Source organism: Oryzias latipes, chromosome 7 (assembly GCF_053564925.1).
Source record: "Oryzias latipes strain Hd-rR chromosome 7, Olatipes_Hd-rR_3.1".
NCBI lineage: Eukaryota > Metazoa > Chordata > Actinopteri > Beloniformes > Adrianichthyidae > Oryzias > Oryzias latipes.
The window spans coordinates 25,125,847-25,150,198 of record NC_136243.1 but is presented as its reverse complement, the minus strand read 5'-3'; the positions used below and the strand labels follow the sequence as shown (position 1 = coordinate 25,150,198).

General features: G+C 39.2%; 1 protein-coding gene across 8 annotated transcripts in view; it reads right to left on the bottom strand.

Moving 5' to 3' along the window:
• cpne5a (copine Va) overlaps positions 1–23,678 on the bottom strand; it is a 98,135-nt gene extending 74,457 nt beyond the window's left edge. For 2 of the 8 annotated variants that reach the window (XM_020704604.3, XM_004070683.5), the window contains exons 1-3: positions 19,334–20,151; positions 4,174–4,214; positions 3,318–3,364 (exon numbers count right to left, since the gene is read on the bottom strand). In XM_020704604.3, the coding sequence (XP_020560263.1) occupies positions 3,318–3,364; positions 4,174–4,214; positions 19,334–19,443 (198 nt within the window). In that variant the 5' untranslated portion in view covers positions 19,444–20,151. Of the gene's footprint in view, positions 1–3,317; positions 3,365–4,173; positions 4,215–5,608; positions 6,006–19,333; positions 20,152–23,600 lie in introns of those variants that run through there. The other 6 variants (XM_078950695.1, XM_078950696.1, XM_078950694.1 and 3 more) reach the window with 5 other exon arrangements.
• Positions 23,679–24,352: the final 674 nt, after the last annotated feature.

Here is a 24,352-nt window from a genome sequence, read left to right as displayed (position 1 = left end):
GAGATACATGCTGTATTGTGGACTGTAACCAGTTAGCATCTTGATTTACACTAATGTTCCTGACTCCTACATAGTGTGACCCTGCTTTCATGTAATACGTTGTTTCCATATGTGGACTGTTGATAATTGATGTTTACATTTTTTTTCTCAGATATTTTAGAATGTCGAGGCGACATTACAATTTTGAGGGGAGAGTGTGGGAAATAGAGATTTTTTTATTTATAAGTTGGACAAGATAATGTGGAAGCTAAGCTCCCCACAACAGTTTTGTTTTGTTAATTGTGCAAAACACCTTGCATGTTGTGCATCTTTAAGACGCCACTAGGTGGCGCTTGCAAAATTCTGAGAAGAGAGAGAGTTTTTCTGAGAAAGACCAGCACGTTAACAGGGTCCGTGGCTGGTGAGCTAAAAACGAAAAAGGAAGTGCAGTTGCCTTTTCATGTCGGTGGACTAATAAACAACTGAATTCTATCAAGCGGCCTCCTCATCTCTTTCAAGAGTGCAACATAAGGAGCGATGTGAAGGTGGTGTTGTTGAAATTTGTGGAAGTTGTGGAAATGACAGAGGAATGAAGCTGATGAGTCACACAATGAAGTTGGAAAGAGTATTGGAAGCTAGCCTGAGGTCATAAATGAACATTTGGGAGGAACAGAATGGTTTCATGTAGAGTAAGAGAGCCACAGATGCCATATTTTCTTTGTGGATGCTTCTAGAGAAGTACAGAGGAGACATCTATTACAGGCTACAGAAAGAAGAGCTCTGGCTTTGTTAAAGAATGCTAAGATGTGCAGTATAGGTCTGACAGAGGTGGAGGTGAAGGTGGGACGGCACCAAGGATCATGTTTGAGCTTCTAGTTTTTGTGGAGATGGACAGACTGACAAATGATGTTAGACAGGAACATCTGTGGACCATGATGTTTGCAGGTGACAGTGGGATCTGTAGTGAACACAAGGGAACAGGGAGCAGGTGGAGGAACATCTAGAGAGATGGAAGTTTGCTCTGGAAAGGAGAGGAATGAAGGATAGCCACAGCAGGACAGAGTATCTGACTGTGAATGAGCAAGTTGGAACACGTGGAAAAGGGTTTCAGGTGTGATGTGTGACAAAAGAGTGTCACGAAGAATGAAAAGAAAGGTGTAGAAGACTGCGGTGAGAGCCTCCATGGTGTTGGCTTAGACTAGAGACTCTGAGAAGAGACAGAAAGCAGAGCTGGAGGTAGCAGAGATAAAGATATTGAGATTATCTTTGGGAGTAGTGAGGATGGATGGAATCAAGAAATCAATCCACGGTTGATGTTATGGACACAAATGAATGCAAGCCGGTTGAGATGGTTTGCACACCTTCAGAAAAGGGACAATAATTGTGCTGGTAAAAGGTTATTAAGGTTGGAGCTACCAGAAAAGAGACTTAGAAGAAGACCAAAGAGGAGATTCATGGTTGATGAAAAGAAGGTGCACATGAGGGTTGTTGGTGTGAGTGAAGAGAATAAAAAAGATATGGTTATGCTACATTAACAACAGGCATGTGACGCAAGTTTAAGAATGTGTTAAAAGCACATTTTTGAACGCCTGCTTAGGGTTTAGCATATGGTGTTCACACTGGACAAACTGGGAGGGGCTTCTTCTTCTTCTTTTTGCTTTTCTACTCTTGATGCCCATGTCTGCCACCTACAGTTAAAAGAGGCTTGGTGTAAAATGCTGAAGCGGTGCAAATCTTGCTCTAGGTTTTTCTTTTCACATTTCCACTCCAATATGAAAGACTTTGTGTCATATAATTCCAGCCAGGCATAAACTGCAATTATTAATGTCTCCGCTAATATCAATGGTTGGCACTTCCATTCATGAAAAGGGACGCCATCCATACGTCACCACCAAATCCAAGGTCCTGATTAGTCAAAGTTTAAACCTGGTTTAACAGTCAATGTGCGTTTAACGACCGTGTGTTTTGCACGTAGAGCCCCAAAACAGAGTGTCGGGAGTCAGGCTTTGTCTCCCCCTCTGGTCACCGCTGGGAGCCATCACCAGTTTACTGACTCACTACATCTACCAGCCACCTCAGCACGTAGTCCCCCGGATGCCACCCAACTGAAACCTAATTGATAATCACTGATCTGAGACTTAAGCAGGAAGTACTGTTTGGTCCCGTCACCCTACATTACCGACCATTCCTATCCGGACCTGATCTTCTGTTTGCCTGACTCTGATTTGACTGACTCTAATTTCCTACCACCTGCCCCAGCCTTGCCTTACCTTCATGCACTTATAGTTGTGCTTGACTACTGTCAAACCTTCTGGTCAATGAACATGCTGCATTTGGATCCACAGCCATAGAAAATTTGCATAGTAATGTGAACACAATAGTTTTGAACATGGAAGCCCTAAAACACAAAAATTGAAAATGTAAAAAAGAAATGAAAAAGTAACCTGGTAAAAGCTCTGCCTTCTGCTTCCAGCTTTTGACAATAATTTACATGAACTAAAATGTTCTGTTATATTCTGGCTCAATAGGCCCCATCATTTTACTGATTTTATGTTTTGTACAGTTAGTGAAGCCTGTTGAAAAATTGGGATATAAATAAAACTGAATTGAATTCACTGTTGAAATAGAAAATAGAAAAACTACATAAAACAGTTAAGGGTTTCCTGAGGCAACTGTTTGAGGATGTATGTGTTGATGTAATTTTTCCACATTTTTATCACTCCAAAACAATCAAAATATAGAGGGTGACTGAATTCCCCTGTAGATGTGCTGGTTGTCCCCCTTTTTCTGTTGCACATCGTTCATAATAACGATGTGCAACAGCAACAAAAAGATGGCATCAAAATTGGTGTCATGAGTCAACTGAAGCCCTGTGACCATGAAAGCATCTTTTAAATCTGTAAAGGTTTGATCATGATCACAAAGAACATTTGGGTTGCTTTAGATGAGAAGAAAGAGGCAGAGATGGTGGGTGGGAATGTAATATGACAGTTAATATAATTCAAGTTGGCATTTTCCCATTTTTTTCCGTTCATTTGGAGTGCAAGCACACTTAAAAATTCCACAAGGACCTTTGGAATGCATCAACTTCTGCCAGCATTTGTGGCCTCAATGTTCTAATTAAAGCACTAATTCCAACAGCTAGAGGGGACTCAGGCGCAGAAGTCCCACCTTAATCAGTCAGTCAATCACATAGAGCAGAGCTGATCGCAGGATCAATGGGGTACAAATGACTGGGAAACTATATTTACCTGTGACTGAGTGAACAGGACTTTGTGAAGCTGCCATGAAAATAAGAGGAGTCGACTGAAATGTGATGAACTGCAGTGATCTCTTACCTCTCTCCACTGTTTGGATTCCACACCCTGGGTGTACAGCACCACCACTGAGATGCAAAGGAAGAAAGGAGGAGAAAAGGAGAGACACCACACTGTCACTGAACAATTTCAGTTAAGTAACCTGCACCCACAAATGATGTTTGCTTTGTTCATTCTTTGCTAACATCCATCATTAATTATCCTTTCACACCCTGGCGAATAAGATGCCAAGCATGATGATCCACAGAATGACAAGCACATGCACAGAACAAAGCTCTAAAAAAAGACAGAGGGCTCCTGCGGCACAATCTTCTGTAAGCCACAAAAATCCCACAACTTCTTAATGATCCGTTTCTCCTGCTTCCTGTTTGATTTCACAGCCGACATGATTGAAGGTGATGTGACGTGTCATACAACTTGAGGTTCAGCTTCAGACACATAAAGAAGGATGAATTTGATTTTTTCCCTTAGCTGATTTATACAAAAGGCTTGAATCCTCTTTTTTAAAATCTGAAATGGCATTTCCATTCTCTATTCAGGAGGGAATATAACCACAAAAAAAAATAAATAAAGCCTTTATGGCATTTCCCAGTGTCTCCTTTCAGAATACACCCATTTGTATTCAAGGGATGGGGTTTATATCCTGCATGCATTATGGTGCTTTAGCTCGCAGCAAGGAAAGGTTGTCACATTACTGTGCAAATGATATGCATTTATTGAAGAAACACTTTAAAACAGCAGAGTAAACTGAATCAAAGTTGAGCTCAGCAGAAATAAAAGGGGAGGAAGTTTAATGGAGAAAAAAACAACGTGCGCTTTAGTAATTCCTGCAGCAAAAACATGGAGGGGGGTTTATTGTGAAAAACTTAACACTCACTGGGATCCGATTTGGAGAAAGTGTCTCTGTCCAGAAGGTTCCTGTAAAACATGAAAACAATGATGTATCAAAATCGAAGATCCTTTTCTTTTTCTAATAAAGCTGGGATTGCAACTTGACAACTGTGGGAGAGAGTTTTTCTTTTTTTTTTACCACAAAGAAATTGAAAATCACATTTAAATCAAGAAACCCTTGAGGTTTCATTTGTAAGTGCAAAACAATAAGCCTATTAGAGGCAGAGAATGCATTTACACAGACAGGATGATAGATACTAAATGAATTTTCTACTTCATGCAAATTTAAATGACGCTAAAATTAATTATTGCAGTCCTTGAACTTCAATTTAAAATCAGGTACATATGTGTAGACAGACTAAACTGCCAGCACACACTAAATCCTCTTAAATGTGCCACAAATGTTTTGATGTATAATGTTTTGAGTTTATGCTTTCCTTCCTTGAGGGTGTTGGAAAGTTTGCCCACTCAGACTTCCGTGACTTGGAGAAGTCTCCCCTCCTCTGTGTCCTCTGTGTGTTGTTAGAGGTACTTTAAAAGTGTTTAGTATTGGAAAACCTTGTTACAGCCCATTAAATCCATCTTCAACTAGACACAGCTTAGTTTTTGCCTGTAGCAACTCAGACATATTTCTACTGTGTTGGACTCCAGCAGGGCTCCCTTGGTCACAAATTCTTTCAATGGATAAAATTTCAAGGCACAGAAGGAGTTTAAGGGGTTTCAGTACATGATATTCTTGCAGATGATGGCTTCCCACTTCTTTTATGGTGAAGAGATCTCCTGAGAAGCACTTGAGAGTGAGAAATATAGTTCATTGGATTTCAGTTAAATGAGCGGGGGAAACTGAAAAATGTCACTATTTGACTTGGTTAGTTCTGTTTTCATATTTTAACAAACCAAACTAGCATTAAAGGCTGTGCAGTTGCAGCAGCTTTGGGGGGATTTATCAGAACAAGCACTGATTACGAGGAAAATAAATTAGAAAAAAGGAAAATCCTCCTTTTTTCACTATCACACACTGACAAGCGCCCTCTGCAAGTGGCTGAGGACCCGAATGCCCTGACTTGGGACAACAAACAAAACCTGTAACATTTCAAAAAAACAGAAGGTCTAAGAAGAAGATCTGGATAGAAAAACTAAAAAAATTAAGTTCTTAAAAAAAAAAACACTGAGGACAATAACAAACACAAAGCACCTGAGTTACTTCAACATAAAATTTTGTGAGAAGATTTTGGGGGAAAAGGAACGACAAAACAAACCAAATTACTAATGAAGCCACTTGAATGAGTGGCAAAGTGTTTTAAGAAAGAAGACGAAGTCCAGAAGTTAGCACTCAACTTCAAGACGTTGCCTGGATAAAGCAGAACATTTATTGACAATCTCAAAAATATGCATTTAAAAGACGCAAACCCTTAACTCACCTTGAGCTCTTGGGACAGAGCACATGTCTGCCACTGTGTAAGGGTTTAACAAGATGACATCTATTGCAATTCATTTTGGTTTTGTAGTTGATTTTAGTTGCTCTCATTGTTTTTTGTTCACTTCCTGGTTCCTTGGAGCACTGCCTGAATCCAGGAAGTGCAGTGGACCCATCTACTGTTCTGCTCTACTTTGATAGGCTTGTTTTAAATTCAGAATGTTTTCCTTTTGTTTTTTATTTTTGTTAGAAACTTGCTGTAAACTGGGAAGCATATTTTTGGTGAAGTTGTTACAGGTAAAATACGTTTGAAGGATATGTTGACTTTGATTAGTAATTGGGTTGGTTTAGGGAAAAGGTGGAGCCAACCACCTATAAAAGAGCCCCCCCCCCCCTCTCTCTCTTTTTTGTTGAATGGCTCCTATGGTGCTGCAATGTATAAAAAGATATAAAAGAAGAGAACCTTCACTTTTTGTGTGGACAGCTGTTTGTTCTTTTGACAGCTCTCATTGCACTAAAAGCAGAGACTCTGACTGGTCAAACTTTGACCTGGTTTAACTTGCAAAGTGCATTTATTAGCACATGTATGGTTATTTACATGGACATTGATTGAAAGTGGTCGCTTGAACGCGCGTTGCTGAAGCTAGTTCGACCGTAGCTTGAGACATACTTTCTTTGGTTTCTCTCTACTTTTTGATCTATCGGACAATCTGTCCATTCGTATATTGTTAAATCATTCCAGATTTCACCATCAGGTTAACCTCAAAACTGGTTTGATGTTTGGTCCATATTAGAGGTTAGAATGACTTGATCACTTGTCTAAAAGGAAACTTATTAACGGAAACAGATTCTGTTCCAAACCAAACAGCCTGCTGTGACAGCATCCTAAGGGCGTGGTCTCCAATTGGAAAAAGGATGGACTGCCCTTTTCAAATGCAGAAATAAATGTCTGCTTTAAGAGGAGAAGTTAAGACCTTATTTCTTTTGTGTTTCTTTGCCCTTTAACTACCCTTTACCTTCGACTATAGGCAAAGAGGAGGACTAAAAATATTCCCTTAAGAAATAAAATCCACTTTAGCGCTGCTATAAGTCATTTGTTTTCACCAAGCGTCAGCTAAAAACACACAAGAGTTGAAAATTTTGAGATGCTTGTTTTTGTCCTGACGGTGTCTATTAGGCTGCTTGCAGACATTTATTTAGGGCTGTCAACAGCAAGACATAAATCAGGAAGATATCTTTTGATGCTGAGGAATGCTGTTTGTTTACATCAATTTTATGTGTCATCTAATGTCATTGTAGGAAAAAAGACGGAGCTGCCTGTGTATCACACAACAACAAAAGGAATGATGAAATATAGTAACCTCACTGAATTTTGTGCAAATTTCAAACATTTCTTATTTTCAGGGCACAGAGTATAAAGCACAGATGTGTTGCAGTACTGTGTAAATCAATAGCAGAATATAATGGAACAACAATTTTACCAAAACATTTTCTGTGGAGTAGACCAAACAAATATGAACAAAAATAAGACATGGCTTTAGTTTTAAAATCTTCATTAATGCTGAAAATACTAAACGTTTTGGTTTCTTTGTTTGCTTGTGCTCTTAGAATGCCTCATAAGCACATTATTTTTAAGGAATGTGGCGGGAAAATATTTAGTTAATGGACTGTGCAGTCATAGGCCCTAACCCCACAAGCAGAGGTGTTTTCAGGGTATTTTTACAAAACCTTTGTTTAGTCTGTAGTTTGCTAGATTATTCCGAGCATAGCAACGGTTTGTGTTTTTTTTTTTTTTTACTTTGAAAACAGAAAGCAAACCTGTCAAGATAATCTGGGAAGTTGAGGGGAGAAGAAAACAGCGAAGAGACCTGATAATTGAATTGAGCAGATAAACTGTCTTGATCAAAGTTGAGAATCAGGCAGCAGCGGTTTGGACCAACTTTAGGTTTTTTAATAGACGCTTCTTGAATCTGTGTTAAAAAAAAAAAGACCAACAAAGAAAACAAAACAAGCTGATATTAGCCACTCTCGGACTGGATGCTCGTAGGTATCCTAAAGGTAATAGTCTTTTGTTGAACCTGGTTTTCTGGTTTTAACATTAGAGCCCCACTACAATCATCATTTAATCTATTTTCAGTGTCCCAAGTGGTCTTTTAATTATGATTATGCCATTTTTAGCCAAAATCCAAAAACCTGTGTTGTTTTCAAGGACAAAGTTTCTGCAGAGGAGCAAGAGTTCATCAGAAATTTGCCTGGTTTGAATAAAGAAAAACTCAGTAAAGCAGTTTCAATCTTAATTTATTTTATGCATGTCCTCAATCATCAGAAAATGGAAAATGTTAAAATCATCCAAAATACAGTTTTCATTAGAATGGGTCTATAAAGATCAAAGCTGAGCTCTGATTAGTCAGACCCCTTCTGCTTAACAAATATTTTCTTTCAGAAAATCTTGGCACATCAAAAGCTTAATATTTCATGAACAATTATAATTAGACTCAATTTTTATTGTTGGTTTTCTGTCCAACTGTGCTTCTTTGTTGTGTTTGTTGCAAGACATTTTATTTTTGTAATATAAGTTTCGGTCTTGAACTCAACAGTATCATGTTTCATATAGTATGTCTTCCTGACAGAGTTTACAGTTTAAGAGTAAAAAAGAAAAGCAGTAAATATTCTGCAGGTGAAAAGAAAGACACAGGTTGGCAGCAATTCAGTAAAGATCCAGCTAATGATGTGCAACAGCAGATGACATTTAAAAAAAGCTTTTTTCCCAAATATAACAAATCTAAAAAATAGTTAATGGTTGAAAACATAAGAAATTTTTCTTGAAACTTGCAGTAATTTTCCATCACAAATATAAAAAACCTTTTTTTATTTGAGTGCAAATGTTCAATTATCTATGTCTAAAATAGAGGGGCAGTTTAAAACAACAGTTGAAAAAGCTGGAAAATGCGGTTTAGAGATGAAGAAATCCAGACTTTGAACAGGTTAAAAATAGCAAACCTGATCATGCATAATGTTTGAAACAAAAGACAAGTTTTCCATGATTTAGTTAATTTCTTCCAATATTTGGTGTGTTCCTCCTTTTCGTTAATGCATTGCTGTTTATTGCTGATCCTCAGTGCTTTCTTGATGGTTTCCTTAAAAGTATTACAGTAATTTATTGCAAAAGCATATGTGCAGACATGTCTCCCAGTTCCTGACTGTAAGCAGCATCAATAAATAACTTGAAATTATTAGACAATAAATTTATTTCCTTTTAGGGATGGCCAGATTTCAATGAATATAGATGAGTTTAGGACAGAATTCAAGCAGCATGACATCAGTCATGTGCATGTAATTCTGCATTCCTGGACATAAAAATCTTCTGTCATGGGCTTACAAGAGGAAATGACAGATGCGGTCTCATTGGGTATTAGCCTTGGGCTGTCTTGACAGTTGAAAGATTGTCAGAGCAATTACTATTGAAGATAACAAAGCCATCCATGACTAACTGCCTCTTTGTAGCCACCTGTTACTGTCTGGCAGCAACTTTACTGCTGCAATATGTTTGTGCATTTCCATAACCTCCCTCTCCCACATGGTTTATGGCAACTTGTTCAGGTTTCTTTGTTTGCTCTCACAGAACAACCTTTTTTTCCATAAAAGAATCCTAATGTGGTAGATTTGTCAACCAACACAAGAGTTTTCTGCCTAATTATGGTCAGAGAGCACACATCTGCACAGCAGGAGGGCAGAGACACCTCTGTTAATATTTCTGTTTCAACAACAGCACATTTCAAATGTTAATTCTGTCCAAACCTATTAGTATGAGAGAATCATTATCCAGAGTCTCATACAGTAAAATTTGAAGAGAAAGTTTATTAAAAGTAGGACAAGTGTAATTAAATATACATAACTTTATACTTCCACCTTATTAAAATTCTCCAACTTCTTTCTAGGCATTTTCCATTACAGGGATCATCTTATTTTGAGTTAATTAATAAAACTGTTTATTTTCCTTTGATCTTTTCAACCTTTGCTAAAACTGAGTGCAATAACGTCCTTAATTAATTTCAATATTAATTATTGTTAAAGCAGCATGCAGGGCACTAACACATCAAAAATGAAATTACAAATGACAAAATTCAATTTAACTTTGCAAAAATAGAAAATAACATTTACACCTTTCTTAATAGTTACTAACGTACAGCATAAAAAGAGGTAAGTCTGTGATTAGTAATACAGAGGAATTTTTGGACAGGAAATCCTCAATTTCTGCACTTTAACTATGTCAAAGTCATGGGAATTTGCATCTAATTCAGGGAAAAGTGGTTTATAATAATTGGGAATCTGACTTTCCAGTGACTTTCAGGCTCATTGCTGCTCACAGGAACTACACAAATGCAGAATTAATAGACATGTGTCTGGTTGGGTTACAGAATGAAAACTCTTTATGTTACAGTACAGGCGATGGAGATGGCTTGGAGGAGAGGGTGAATGATGGTTTTCATTTTGAGTTTTACTCCAGCAAGCCACTATCTTTCTTTGCCCTGTGGCCTCCTCTCCTTCAACCAGGGACAGACATTGTCTTTACACACGCTGTGAGTGGTCAGCAGGCTGCTTTTTACCTTATACACCCTTAAGCCTTTTTTAGGGGTCAGACTCTCCAAAAGCTCAGCAGAGGAAGAACGTGCTTTTGCAGAGGTTAGCTCAGCCCTGGATGGAGTAACACATTATAAAGATAATATCTTTCTTTCTTTAAGGAGGATTTTTGTACCAAAAAATCCTTGTATTAAGAAAACATGAAAATACTCATTTATTGAATAAAAAATTGTTAAAGAGAGTGGTTCCAGTACACTACATTTTTTGGTATGAATTTGTCTGTGCTTTAAAAAACAAAAAAGGTTTACGTATCTGTGCCACAACTGCCTTTAAAATTCTGGGCACAGCCCGGTCATTTTATCATAGGAGAACCATGACTTTCACCAGGATTCCACCAGATGTCTTCTTCTGCTCATCTCTTTAATTATTCAGCTTCAACCTGGGATCTCTCCAGGATGACAATACCTGCTGCAGAGCACTCCCCAGGCAGCCATCTCACAGGCAGACACCAAACTTCAGTCACAAAACCCGCCCTTTTGCTGGGATAATAAATGTCTGTGCACGCACACACTGACTTCCCATTCCGGACAGGTTTTGGGTGTGAAACTAGTGTCTGACTCAGGAGCAATATCAGTGCTAATTACATTCTGTGACAGCTCAGGGGGAGTGGGGATTTTTTTTGGTTTTGTTTTGTTTTTTGAACCTGAGGGGAAAAACCCACATGGATTGGATGTGGCTTTTCTAATCCTGGAGACCTGCTCTCATTCAGCTGTGAATTTAAAGCAATTTTCCTTCGTCCCTCCGTTCCATCTGAAAACACATAAGCTGCAAATACCTTTGAAGACAGACCAACACTATCCATGTACTGCAGAGATAACTGACAACACTATTGAGTTCTACACTATATAAGCATAATCAGCTGCAGAAATACATCCATCAGCTCACACATACCATGAATTTGAAACGATAAAAACAAGTCAAGAAAGAAAAAGAACTAAAATGTGACTGCATGGATTTGGACAAAATAAGAAATCATCAGGCTCAGCACTGTTAAGGTGGGCTGATAGAATGGTCAAACAGAAGTAAATTGTTTTATTGATTGTGGTAAAGGATATATTCAATGTAAGAGAGAGGATTTTAGCTTTTTTTTTTTTTGGGGGGGGGGGGGGGGTATGGAAACTATCCTCTCTCCATTTTAGCTTCTTCCTTTCAACTGTCACACCTGGTTTCAGTTTCAATCAACTCAGTTTCCTCTTGTTGCTTTGATAACAGCTTGCTTTCAGTTGCTCCTCAGTAGATCCTCTTGTCACCTTTTGTTCTCTTCATTTCTGTTATGTAGAGATTTTTTTATATTTATTTCTGTTATTTTGCTTTTAAGACACTCTTTACTTTTTTTTTTCGATTAAATTTTTATTATTGTCCAAGAAACTATTTGGATAAAGTATGTTTTTAAAGCTCAGCCTGATCAATTTCTTCTTTCAGCTATAGCGTTCCAGAACCCAAACCTTTGCTCTAAAAGTAAAGCTGTTTTTGATATGTTGGTAAAAGCTTAGTGCAAAAAAAAAAAAAACTATTGAAACCAACACCTTCAAGTATGTTGCTTTTCAGAGCACTGATTTATTTGATTTACCTGAAAAGACGTAGTAGTGCATCCCCAACATCATAAAAACATGTTACACTGCAAGAAAAAGGCCCCCTAAAAATAAAGTTAATTTTTTTAAAGAAAAAAAATGTTTAAATAAGAAAAAAAAAAGATACAAGAAAAAAATTGGTAGGAAAAATGGTCCTACCAAGACTTTTTCTTTTAAGAAAGTAATCTAGTCACCAACAGATTTTCTCAAAGTGATCTTGCTATTGAAAAACTTTGATAAGAATTTTTTTTTCTTGACACAAAAGAAGACCATTGTTAATTGAAACAAAAGTCTTCTTACTTTCTTAATATTTTGTTTTTGTAGTGTTGAAATAGGTCAACCTGGAACTTTTCTAATGTGCCACTTTCTGGTTTTGGGTTACAAAAAGGGAGTGGTGTTCAGTTTGATTGTGGCAGCTACGTTTTCTATGTAGGGGTCAATTCATTTCTGTAACTCATCAATGTGGAATGGGACACACCACTTTAAATGACAAATGAGCCATTTAAACAAATTAAAATGCTTTTCTTACGCTGGTTCCAAAATCCCTACAAAACCTGTTTGATATTGGAGCAACAAGAACCAACGTAAACATGTCAGTTTGCAGAAAAGCTTCAAAGAAATAAATAACTAAAACCAAGTCACATAATCTACAATTATACTGGGACATCAAAATTGAACATATAATGGTTTTGAAATTCAAGCTTGGCATGTGGGATGGTTATTTTATTTAGTTCTTTTAAAAAGCTTGGTTGGTGTGTGTGTATATATATAGATATTTTATGAGAAGATAATGTGCTGCCATATCATATAGACAATGAAACTAAAAATCGGGTCAACCAATTACTGGACAATTGAATAGAAAAAAAAATCTAGTTTGTGCACTTCTATCATATTTGCTTCCCAGTTTGTGCTTTCCATTATATGATACATACTTACATTTTCCTGCATTAAAAGTAAATTGCTTACTCTTTTGGGTCCAGACACATCCATGTAGCATTAAGAGAAACTGTCATCCAGACAGACAGCATTGCCTCGGCAAGACTATGAAATATCCTCCCCATTGTACCACAGAGAATAGTCCTAGCTTCAACCAGTCCACGGAAATGACAAAAACTGACAGTCAGCTGCTTGTGTTTCCTTTCAGTCATGACTGCCAGCAAATGAAAGACCAACAAAATATGCAACAGTGTTGAGAATGTTCATAGAAGATCAGCCACACTGTGTCCCATATTTCCTGAAGTGTAAAATATCCCCACACTCGCACATCTTTCAGAATTGCCGCGTGAACCGTTTTTGTAAAGAGTGCACGTTGATTAATTTTTTCATGCAATAAGATAACCTCCAATTACAGCTGTGCAACCATACAGCCCTTGTGTTGCCATGGATTAGAAACTAAAATAAACACAATTAATGGGGGATTTATTTCAAAGTTCACCCTTTCTTCATCCAGATTTAATCAAGTAGAGGTGTACCAATTGGGAGAATTCCTCTGCTGCCCTTTTTTCATCTTCTGCTGTTTAATTTCTGTTGTGGATGGGGGATTCTGGTGCACTTGCAACCCATGAACTCACTTCATTCAACTGTATTTTAGACCAGCTAAAACCCGCCAGTCCTTCAGCTTAACTGTGGGGTATAAAGCCCACTTCTCTGGCCAGGCTTTTGACTCGCTCCGGAACCAACTCTTAACTTATGCTCTTTTGTTCACAGGATCAATGACTGGGATTTCTCCAAGCCTTCGGTCTTTAGGACTTCTAACCACATCTGAACAACAGTAAACTGTTTTTTGGAACCTCCGCCAAATTGGTAAAATAATTTATAGTTAGTCAAATCAAAAAGTAGAAACTGCTTTTGATTATTTTAATTTTAAATTTGGTCTTGCACAACTATATGTGTTAGGAGTGATTAGAAACAGAATAGTTAGAAACTCCCTTTACATTTTATTAAACTAACTTTTACCTTTTATCACATTAATGGCTTAACCTTGATTCACTATGTATTATCATCTCAAAATTATATTACACTCCAAACAAAGCACAACCAAGACTATTGTCTCGCAAACATTCCTTAAACATCCTCCCTTTTCATCTTTGTGTGTTCTGGTGTATGCGTTCTGGCAAATGTTTGTGATAACCTCAGAGAGATCTGACACTTTAGGTGCTCTGACCTTCGAGCATCTAGCCTGCAACAGTCTGTGGGTGGGTTTTTCCACTTCATGATCCATCGAATGAGGTTCTGAATATGCAAATGCAAGGTATATATGCCAGGCCTTTTTCTGAACCCCGTTGTTCGGACTTTGAATGCACCGTGTTCATCTGTCTGTAACCCTGCGTACAAATCTGTGGTCTTTGTGCGGAGTAAATCTACAAAAGATAAGTTTTGTCTCTGAGTCATTATTCAGTATTTCTGTGTGCAAGAAACTGACGGGGTTATGAACTAATACAATACAGTCCTTTCTAGAGAATCCAGTTTCTTCACAATATGTCAATATTGTAAAAGAAAAAAACACTTTAGAAAAGGCTTATAAATCAATTAATTTCATTTTATCATTGAGCATGTTTAGATACAGAAGCGAATGCATGTAACTTTTTATAGATCCAAAAACATCATAGATTATATAAATGCATATATCGTTGTTAAGGTTAATGTTCCAACCATGCATTAAAGTGAGTACCTGTTGATATGTCAATTTAGATTTATTGTGGCAGTAATGCCCGCAGTTTTTATCAGCCTTTAAGGGTTTAATTCATAAAAGCGCCCCAAACAAACACATGTGCTTAGATTTGACATCTTAATGCCACAGATCCGTGACCCTCAGAACAGAAAAGACGTCTCATTCACAAACTTGAGCCGACCTGTGAGATAACAGCTAAGAGCCCACCCCGCAGGTCACTCTGCAATTTGATATTTTTATCTTTCTCAGAGAGCTCTTTCATTAATATTGGATGCTCTTACACAATGCAAACTAGCTGAAGTCAGATTTTGCTGCCTAACAGGGTAAAACAAAAGGATGTTTCAGCTGGATAAATCTAGTCAGTGTCAGACTGAATGAAGGCGTTATGAGTGTTCACACCACCCTTGACAATGCCTGTTCAAGCGATCACTTCCAATGAAAACTCTAAATGGACTTGTATGCATATTAAGGCTTCCGTCTTCAAAAGTTTCGCGTTCACTTGTCGTTACGCAACTCTTTCATTTGGTCTCAATAAATAAAAAACGCAACCTTTGAGCGTGTATTTAAAGTTAAACCAGGTCGAACTTTGACCATATCAGGGACTTGGATTTGGTAGTGATGTATGGATGGCGTCTCTTTTAATTCATGGAAGTACCAACCAGTTGGAAATTGATCATGAAGGAAGAATAATTGCTGTTTGTGTCTGGCTGATATTTTATGAAACCAAGTCTTTTATATATCAGAATAGAGCTGTAAAAGAAAAGGCCTGCTGCAGGATTCACAAGATTTACACCGATTCAATATTTCGCACCAGGCCTCTTCCAACTGTAGGTGGCCGACATGAGCTACAATCGAGTATTAACAGCGACCATATGCTAAAAATGCATTTAAGAACCTGTGTACAGTGCGTTCTTTAACTGGTGACACTTGCCCGGTGTAAACAAAATCACAAGCATTACCCATCAATGAACACAAGCTTATTTTGGACCTGATGCAATACAAATTCCGAACATGACTTGTCAATAAATATTATAGACCAGCAGCTATAATTTATTGACTGAGAATGCAACAAGTGTACCTACAACCGTATGTAAAAAGCACAAATAAAACCCAGTCCTATGTGAAGCCACGTTTAGCATGTTCTTCACGTTCACAGGTCCGGTGTGAATGTGGGATAAAAACTACACACTATTACATTAGAACAACACACCTAAATAAATAAGGTTGGATATACAACTCTGTTTGCTCAAGCTTTTCTCTTCACACATCAAGCAGCAATGCTACACATCCTAATTGTCCCAATAATTACATTATAGGCTTCTTTTCAGATGCTGGGATTGTTTCACAAAGACAGCAGATGAAGAAAACATGCCACAAGTGCTCATTCCACAGCAGGGAATTGCAACCAGGGAGCCTCTCCGGTTTCCAGCTAATGGATTGCTCTGGGCAGACTGGCCTTGTAAAGAACAAGTCTAGTTATGGGGTAAAACGGAATACAGAGATTCAATGCAATGCCCCTCTGACCAATCTACCACAAACAGAATCACAGGGGACCTCAAAGCAGCATCAACCAGCAGGAGATGGACATAAAAAAAACACTACCTCATGCCAGTGAAATCACCAATGCAGTTTCATGGTCAAGCTATCAGGTGTGAAGCTGTATGCAGTGGGAGGGAGGGAGGCTTTGTCAGCTACTGTCAGTTTGAACAACAGGGCTGTAGTGAATGCTCCAATAAAACAAGTGTTGCTGAATCAACCTGTGTTCTTCACATTATATCTCTATCTCTATCTCTATATATATATATATATATATACACATATAGATATATAGATATATATATATGTACATAAAGATATATAGAGAGAGAGATAGATATATCTATATCTATCTCTCTATCTCAAGCAGTATCCACCAGCCTTCTCATCATCATCACCTTCTACCAGATTCTGTGAAGACTGGAAATGAATTTAAAGATTAAAAGGTAAGCTGTGTTTCAAATAAAACATTGTCGATCTTTTAGCATTTCCTTGGTTTTCATCACTTTTCTTTCTGACAATCATAACTAAAAAGACTCTTTGCAGCCTGCATGGAGTCCCAGTCCCCCCCAAAGCCATTCCTCAATCCTGAGAGCGTCTGCTAAGCTGAGATAAAGAAACTACATTTTTACAATCCGGTTGGATTCACATTTACTACTTCACTCATAATTAAAAGATGACATGGCAAACCACATAGACAATTCATTAAACTTTCATCTGAGCTGCTCAAATATTAAATAATGAAGCCATTCATTAGCTTCACTTAAGAGGTATAGGGTGAAGAATGTGAAACACCAGGGGGGCCACTAACCCCAACTCACTGAACTGAATTCACAGGAATTTGCTCAGTGAGACAGATGTAAGAAAAGGGGCCACTTATGTGAGAAGAGCCATCTTATCGCTTAGGCAGAGTGCAGCCCCCCCAAGCCTGAAAGATCGTACCGCTCCCTGACCCACCTGAGAGAAAAACTAATCACAGCCATGCTATCACAGTAAGATGCACTTGTTTTGATAAGAGTCCACCAGTTGTTGTGTGTGTGGGTGTATGTGTGAGAGTTGGGGGGGGGATGCTAAAATATTGGCAGTGGGTTATGAAAATGCCTGTAGGGCTTCACGGCACGAATAAGCTGTAATCTCAGAGCGCTCAGACTTGCTAAATCAATTACACAGTCAGGTGGACCCTGAGTTATAATACCCTCCATTTCTACGTCTCTATTGAATAAATGCACAACTCCAGATAAGTGTTGCTGGGGATCGTCCAGATCGTGATCAGACTGCAACAATCGTTGCAAAAGACGAGCCTTTAAAATCTTTAAATGTAAAACAGACATCATTTTACACCCAAAGAGCAAGCAATGGCACCTTCCTCCTTTTTCTGTTTCAAACCTTGACCAGGAGCAACTTTTCTGTTTTGAAAGAAATGAACGGCAGACAGAAAAGCAGCACGTCAACTGCACCTGGAGGCATTCTGGTTTATGGTTTGAAAGTCTAAGGATTGGGATTGTGGGAGAGGGGTGCTACTTCTGTGTGCCTAAAGGCACAGCACCCCACTGGTGCCTCCAACTGTAACGCATGAATCACAATGGATACAAATTCGTACAGGGTTCATGTCAGCTTCACACACCAGACTCCAACACACTTCCTCTAAAAAATAAAAAAAATAAAAAAAATCCATCTTTAAAAAAGAACTAGACTTAAATCAAGCTCAAATAGTAAACGCTTAAAAGTTTACATTTTTTAAAGACCCACTCCAATGTAAAATTGTGTTTTAACATGTTCTTGAGATATTCTCAATATGAAGGACTTGTATAAATAAATTTTAGCATAAAATTGTATTTACGGGTATTTCTTTATTCAAATCACTATGAATCAGGAGCAGACAGAGAAAAGGCTTTTTGAAAAAAGCTTACTTGTGACATAGAATATACACTGGGTGGGCCACAAGTTCCATGTACCGGTACTGCTGCATTTTGATGCATCAACTTGTAGACGACTAGATCCATGTAGATCTGAATCAAAATTATATGGATGGATAGCTCCAACAATGATCGCCATTTTTTTTCCACTTCTGTTGTTAGATTGGGGCTGTAAACTAGCAGGAGAGAGTGTAAACAAAGGGATGTTGGGAAAGGAGGGAAGGCTTAATGCATCCCACGACGAGGAAGTTAATTTATCACGAGCTACTACCGCTCTGCAGAAACTATGTACTAGAAAATGACACTTTTTTGGGCGGGGACTATAAAAGACTGATAATGTTAATACAATCGATCAAAGGATGATCGGAGTGGGACTTCGATTTTTTTTAAAATGGCTGTTGAAGTCCTCTGACTTGATGGGGTTTCACTGTCCTCCGTGCAAGTAAGAAACTAATAAGCAAAGGACAGTTGATCATCTGTTAGGTCATGGAGCGCAATGAAACAAACTGGAATTTTTAGGAATATCAAAAATGTAGTGTTTGGCTAAAAAATATCTCCATGTGATGTTTCTGTGTAGCAAAAGGTATAACACTGATAATCAGAACGAGACACAGCTGTGAAGACCATGGAAGCTGGAATAAACACCATCTCCCAGGTGAAACAATAATTAAAACTGCTAAGCCTGTAAGTCTGCAGAGAACTGCTGATCCTCTTCTCTCTGGAGCTGAAAGGTGTCGGTCATCCAATGCCCCACCCAAAGCAACTCGCGGCTCTCAGTGGGATTCTTCAAGTGATTCTTCGAGGGGTTCGGCTGAATGTCCCTATAGCGAGCCACGCCAACGTCCCTGCGCCTGTCGGGGGGGAGGAGGGGACCACTCCTGTCCGCCAATTAACTCACGGACGGTCGACATCTCCCGTGGTACACAAAGTGGATGTGACACGCGCGAGAAGCACCACACGGTGTTACAATAAGCCTGGCGGTGAATGAAAGAAGCTCCAAAAAACAAATGTGAGGAATTTACCGAATAGAAATGCGTAAAAGCCGAATTAATGAATGAATTTAAGTTACCTTTGCTTTTTCGTCTTTTATTTCCAATAGGTTTATTATCCTTCCAACGGTGTCAACTTGTTCATTTTTCTGCAATCTACAATAGTTTTTCAGATCAATTTTGTCTAAAATGTATTCTGCAGTGGTGATTAAATGTGCTTTGCAGCAAAAGATAATAAAATCAAAGGTTTTATCTGCTTTGGTTTCACCGTCCAAATGTCTGTTAAATTGTAACTTCACATTTTCTATGTAAATCTTCAAACGCATATTACTGTGTTTGACCATAACGCGCGGGTTTCAGCTAATACTGGCGCAGACAGCATTCCCAGCGCCGGCGTGCACTCACCTGCAGGACACTGTGATTTCCACTTTGGTGGCCGGAATGCTTCCACTGTCGGGGTCAAAGTCAGCGACTGTGGCTGTGGCTTCGACTTTTTCCATAACGTCTCCCTCCATATCTGCAGGAAAGCCTGGTCCAGCTCCACTGGTCGCGTGAGTCCTTCAGAACCAAATGAGTAGAGGGTGGAGAACCTGAGCGCAGTGCGCGGTCCAGACAAAGCTCCCAGATGCTGCCCGACGAGCAAGCAACAGCATGTAAAGTTCAATTAAAGGCTGCAGCAGAGAGATGAGGGACTTTACTCAATCAGGACCGCGTGTCAGGAGTCAGGACGCTTCAGCGCCTGCGCTTCTGGTTTTCGGGGAAAGAGTGAGCTTCTGCTATATCTGAGCCAGAAGAGCTTTGAAAAGTAAACGCAGGGAACTCCACCCCTCCTGTCCGCATTCTCCAACTGTGACTGACTTCTGATGTAGTTTCAGGCTATTGATCTACATGGCGAACGGATCGTTATTTTAGACCAAATTAGCCTGAAGAGCATTTGACAGACAAAAAGAGCTCAAAGGGCATGAAAAGCCGGAAGGGCTTCGAAGTGTTTTGATTCCAGCTTAAAGGCTGCTAAAAGTGCCAAATTCTGAGGAACCATTTCTCCTTTTATAGTTTTCATCGACACGCGCCCATCTGACTCCAATTAACGCCAATTTTGGGTGTTCAAATAAAATCCTAAGATCAAGAGCAACGAACTGATTTATTTTTAGCCTGTATAAAAATTACACCATGCAGAGCCTGCAGACACGAGCCTTCTAATTAACTGAGATGCTGCCTTGTGCGCTTTCAGCACCTGGACAGCTCCTCATAGTCTTGCTTTTGATGGAGCCCTTTTTTCCAAAAAGATCAGGAATTGTTTGATAATATTAATGATAACAGCTAGTAAATCTCAGAGTATGTAATAACACTCCATTTTAACTTTCGTAGACATTTGTTGGCGCATGCAGGAATGACATATTTGGCAACTATGCGCACTAGTTCACGAGGGAGCCACAGCATAACTCTCCGCCTTCATAAAATGACGTTTTTATCTCCAACTACCGGGCTCCCCATGGAAACTGTGAGCACATTCAATAAAACATAGACGCAAATTGCGCGGAACTGCTCCAGTTTTAGAAATCCTGCCCCTGATTTGCCTGCAAAAACAGAATCATCCTATAAACATGATGTAAAGTATATACAGTGTGTGGTTCTAACATTGTTGCTGGGATCCAATCAGACGTGGACTTCTACTGGAGCGGCATGCATATATTTTGGACCTAAAAGCAAACTGATTTATCATTATTCAGGTTGACTCTGTAATTAGGCCCGGCGGTGGCCACAGGTGGACTGATTTTTTAAGCTCTTTGGTGCACTGCTTTATGGAGCCTGCTGAGCCACTGGCCCTCTTCCCTCTTCCTACCCACTGTCAGCCCGCTTCCTATAGCTGTGGAAAGACTGATTATGGTCAAATGAAGCGTCTCAGGGGCAGTGGAGGTTTGTACGCATGCACGAATGAATGCGTGGACCTTTTCGGATATGATCACCAAGCCTGTTGGAACCAGCTGACACTGGTCCAAATAGCCAGTGATTTTCAGCCACCGCAAAGATCCTGAGGAGCACAGTTGGAAATTGTCTAATATGTATATTTTTTCCAACAGCTTCTACCCACCAATGAAACCAATATTTTCACATCTTGAAGCTGAGTCCACCAAACATTGCAATTTTTTTGTTAACAGCTATTACTTAAAGGCATCAGACAAAACATGGGGGTTGTTGTCCAAGATAAGTTGTGCAACCAACAAAACCATCAATCCATCCATCCATCTATTTTCTTAACCCACTTTATCCATGTCTGTCTGGATCATGGGGATGCTGGAGTCTGTCCTGGCACACCCACACACCCACCTGCCCCCCCACACACACTCCTAGGGACACTTGAGAGCAAGGGTGTTAGAATCTAGACCTTGAGGGCCAGTGTTCAACATGTTTTCCAACCAACCTGCCATTGAAGCTTCATATCGGCTAAGCACAGCTGATCCTTATCAGCAGCAGACAAGGCAGGATTTCTGGAAAACCAGCCGGAGGCCAGCCCTTGAGGTCCAGATTTTGACACCTGCTGCTTTAGAGTAACCAATTGACTAATGAAGCATGTCTTTGGACAGCGGAGGGCCCGGAGAAAACCCACACATGTACAGTAAGAACATACAAGAAGGTTCCCAGCCAGGATTCGAACAGGGCTTTCTCGATGTGAGGCGCGAGTGTTATATCACTGTCACCAAAACCAGTTACTATGAATTACTGTTTGGATCTTTGCCTCAGACCAAACTGCTTTTAAAAAAATAAAAAGACACACACAAAAAAATGTAAAATTACCAGGGTTTGAGAATAGTATTTATACCTGTATGAGAGTAACAAGTTACTAATGCATTAAAGTAATAAATAACTTAACCTGTAATGTAAAACATTACAAATACAAGTTAGTAATGCTATTACCATCACTATTAATATTTTCATAATCCCCAAAGGTGAATCAAAATCTAACATTTAAAATTTGTTGTAGTTTAAACCCTATATTTGACCCCTCCCAAAGTCAAAAGCTGCTGTCAATTGAGCAGATGGTAAATGCCTTTCTATATTAACAACTTGTGCAGCACTGAATGTTACTTAAAATGAAAAATAAAACCCCTTCTCATGAATCGTTGACTTCTGAATTCATTTAATCTACACTAATCCTCATGGTAAAAGGGATTTGTGAAGATGGAGCTCCTTATTACAGTGACAGCACAAGCAGGAAGTGTCCTTCGCTTTCAGCTGGAAAACCACCAGAGGAACCTTGACACTTGAAAATGAATGAATTTTTCTCCGGCAGTAGCATTACATTTTCTTTAGAAGGAAACAGGAAAGCACACAAGTTTCCTTCCTTGGAACTAAACAGCAAAACATTCTGCGAGAGAGGAAAGGAAACATATTTGCAGTTGTGCTGCTGGCAACCGGTGAAAGAGCTCACAATAAAGACAAAGCACTCTGGAAAGTCTAATCTCTATTTTTCAATGCAGCCTGGAAACATTCCATGCATCTACTTTGAAGTGAACATCCGTGAGGCAAAATACTCGAAATGTTGCAAGAAAGAAATACGGGAAACAAAATTCATATTTTCTTTTGACTGAGAACAAAAGTTACTGGTGACTTTTAATTCATTTCTAAGACATTTTGAACAAATGTCATCCACCACCAAAATATTTCTATTGCCAGACCAAAAGAGTGGCAACTCCAATCATCTTTTTATCCATTTCCAAGGTGTTCCAAGTGGTCTTTCAATTATGATATGCCATTTTTAAATATACATACATATATCTATATATATATATATATATATATATATATATCTACATCCATCTATCTATCTATCTATCTATCTATCTATCTATCTATCTGTCTGTCTGGATCTGTGGGACTTCCAGATCCAGACTGATAGGATGTTAATGGCGAACCAACCAGACATTGTAGTGGTGGATAAAGAACAGAGGAAAGCCGTTGTGGTGGATGTGGCAGTACCAAGCGATGGGAACATCAGGAAGAAGGAACATGAGAAACTGGAGAAATACCAGGGACTCAGAGAAGAACTGGAGGAAGCATGGAAAGTGAAGGTGACAGTGGTGCCTGTGGTAATTGGAGTACTCGGGGCAGTAACCCCCAAGCTGGAGGAGTGGCTACAACAGATACCGGGAAAGACCTCAGACCTCTCAGTCCAGAAAAAGCGCAGTGCTAGGAACAGCTAAGATACTGCGCAGGACCCTCAAGCTCCCAGGCCTCTGGTAGAGGACCCGAGCTTGGAGGAGAAACCACCCGCGGAGGGTGAGAGGGGCGTTTTTTATATATATATTCGTTTTCTAACACAGTTTGTGCAGAGCAGCAGGAGTAAGACCTGCCCCATTTCCCATCATCCATCTGCTTGCATGCTCTGTTACATCCACACAAGTGTAGGTCTAGGGCTGGATGGGACCGTAACACAAGGCACACAATGGATGATCTTATGGTTTTAACAAAAAGGGAGGAGGGGAGGTAGGAACCAAGGTTGAGCTAAGTGATGAAACATAACAGCACAGCCTAAATCTCTAAAAAAAAACAAGAAAAATAAAGTCTCAGCACTTCCGTATTAAAACGGAATCAACACATACAAAAGGCGGCACCAAGAGAATATTGTCCACAACAGGATAAGCTACATGAAGAGTTTGTGGACATGTCTTACCTGTCCACAAACATCCACCACACAGGGGCCGTGCCTGCACTGGACATAAGCATTTCCAAAGTGGACTAAGAAGGAGAGAACCATCTTTGCAGAGATCCTCAGGAGCTTTTATGCTGTCCAGTGGCAGGCTCTGGGGCCTGGTTGGACAGCTTGTCAGGCCTCCACCAGGTGTTTTCACTCAGCTCAAAGAACACCTTTACAGAGGAAACAGGAAAAACAAACAATGAAAATGTTCTGTATTTAACACTTTCCCACTAGCTTACAGCCCCTCACAACCCCAACCTAACATTACTGGGGAAACAAAAATCGAGAGCAATAATGTACCTATCCAGACGTACAGTTATAAGCCAGATTCCAACTCAGATGAAGAAAACAAATATGTACATGGATCTATTTGTCTGCAAGTGGATGCATCAGAATGGAGAGGAGCAGGGAGCTTGTGGTCTGTTCCACGTCATACAGGGTTTTTCCAATTGCATATTTTTTGTCTGGCCCTGATTCACTGCGATTTGAATTAATAAAGATTCAGAAATCCAATTTAAGCAATATTTGCCGTTTACATGTCCTCCATCATGAGAAAAATGCCACAGGAGCATGTTAAAAACACCCAAAACATGATTTTCATTGGAGTATTTAGCTGTTCCTGTGAGTAAGATTATGTCTCAACAATTTTTCTATGATTAAATCAACACATTGAGACATGTTTTTACTTTTCTTTTCCACAATTCTGAATACTATTTTCAAATGTCATC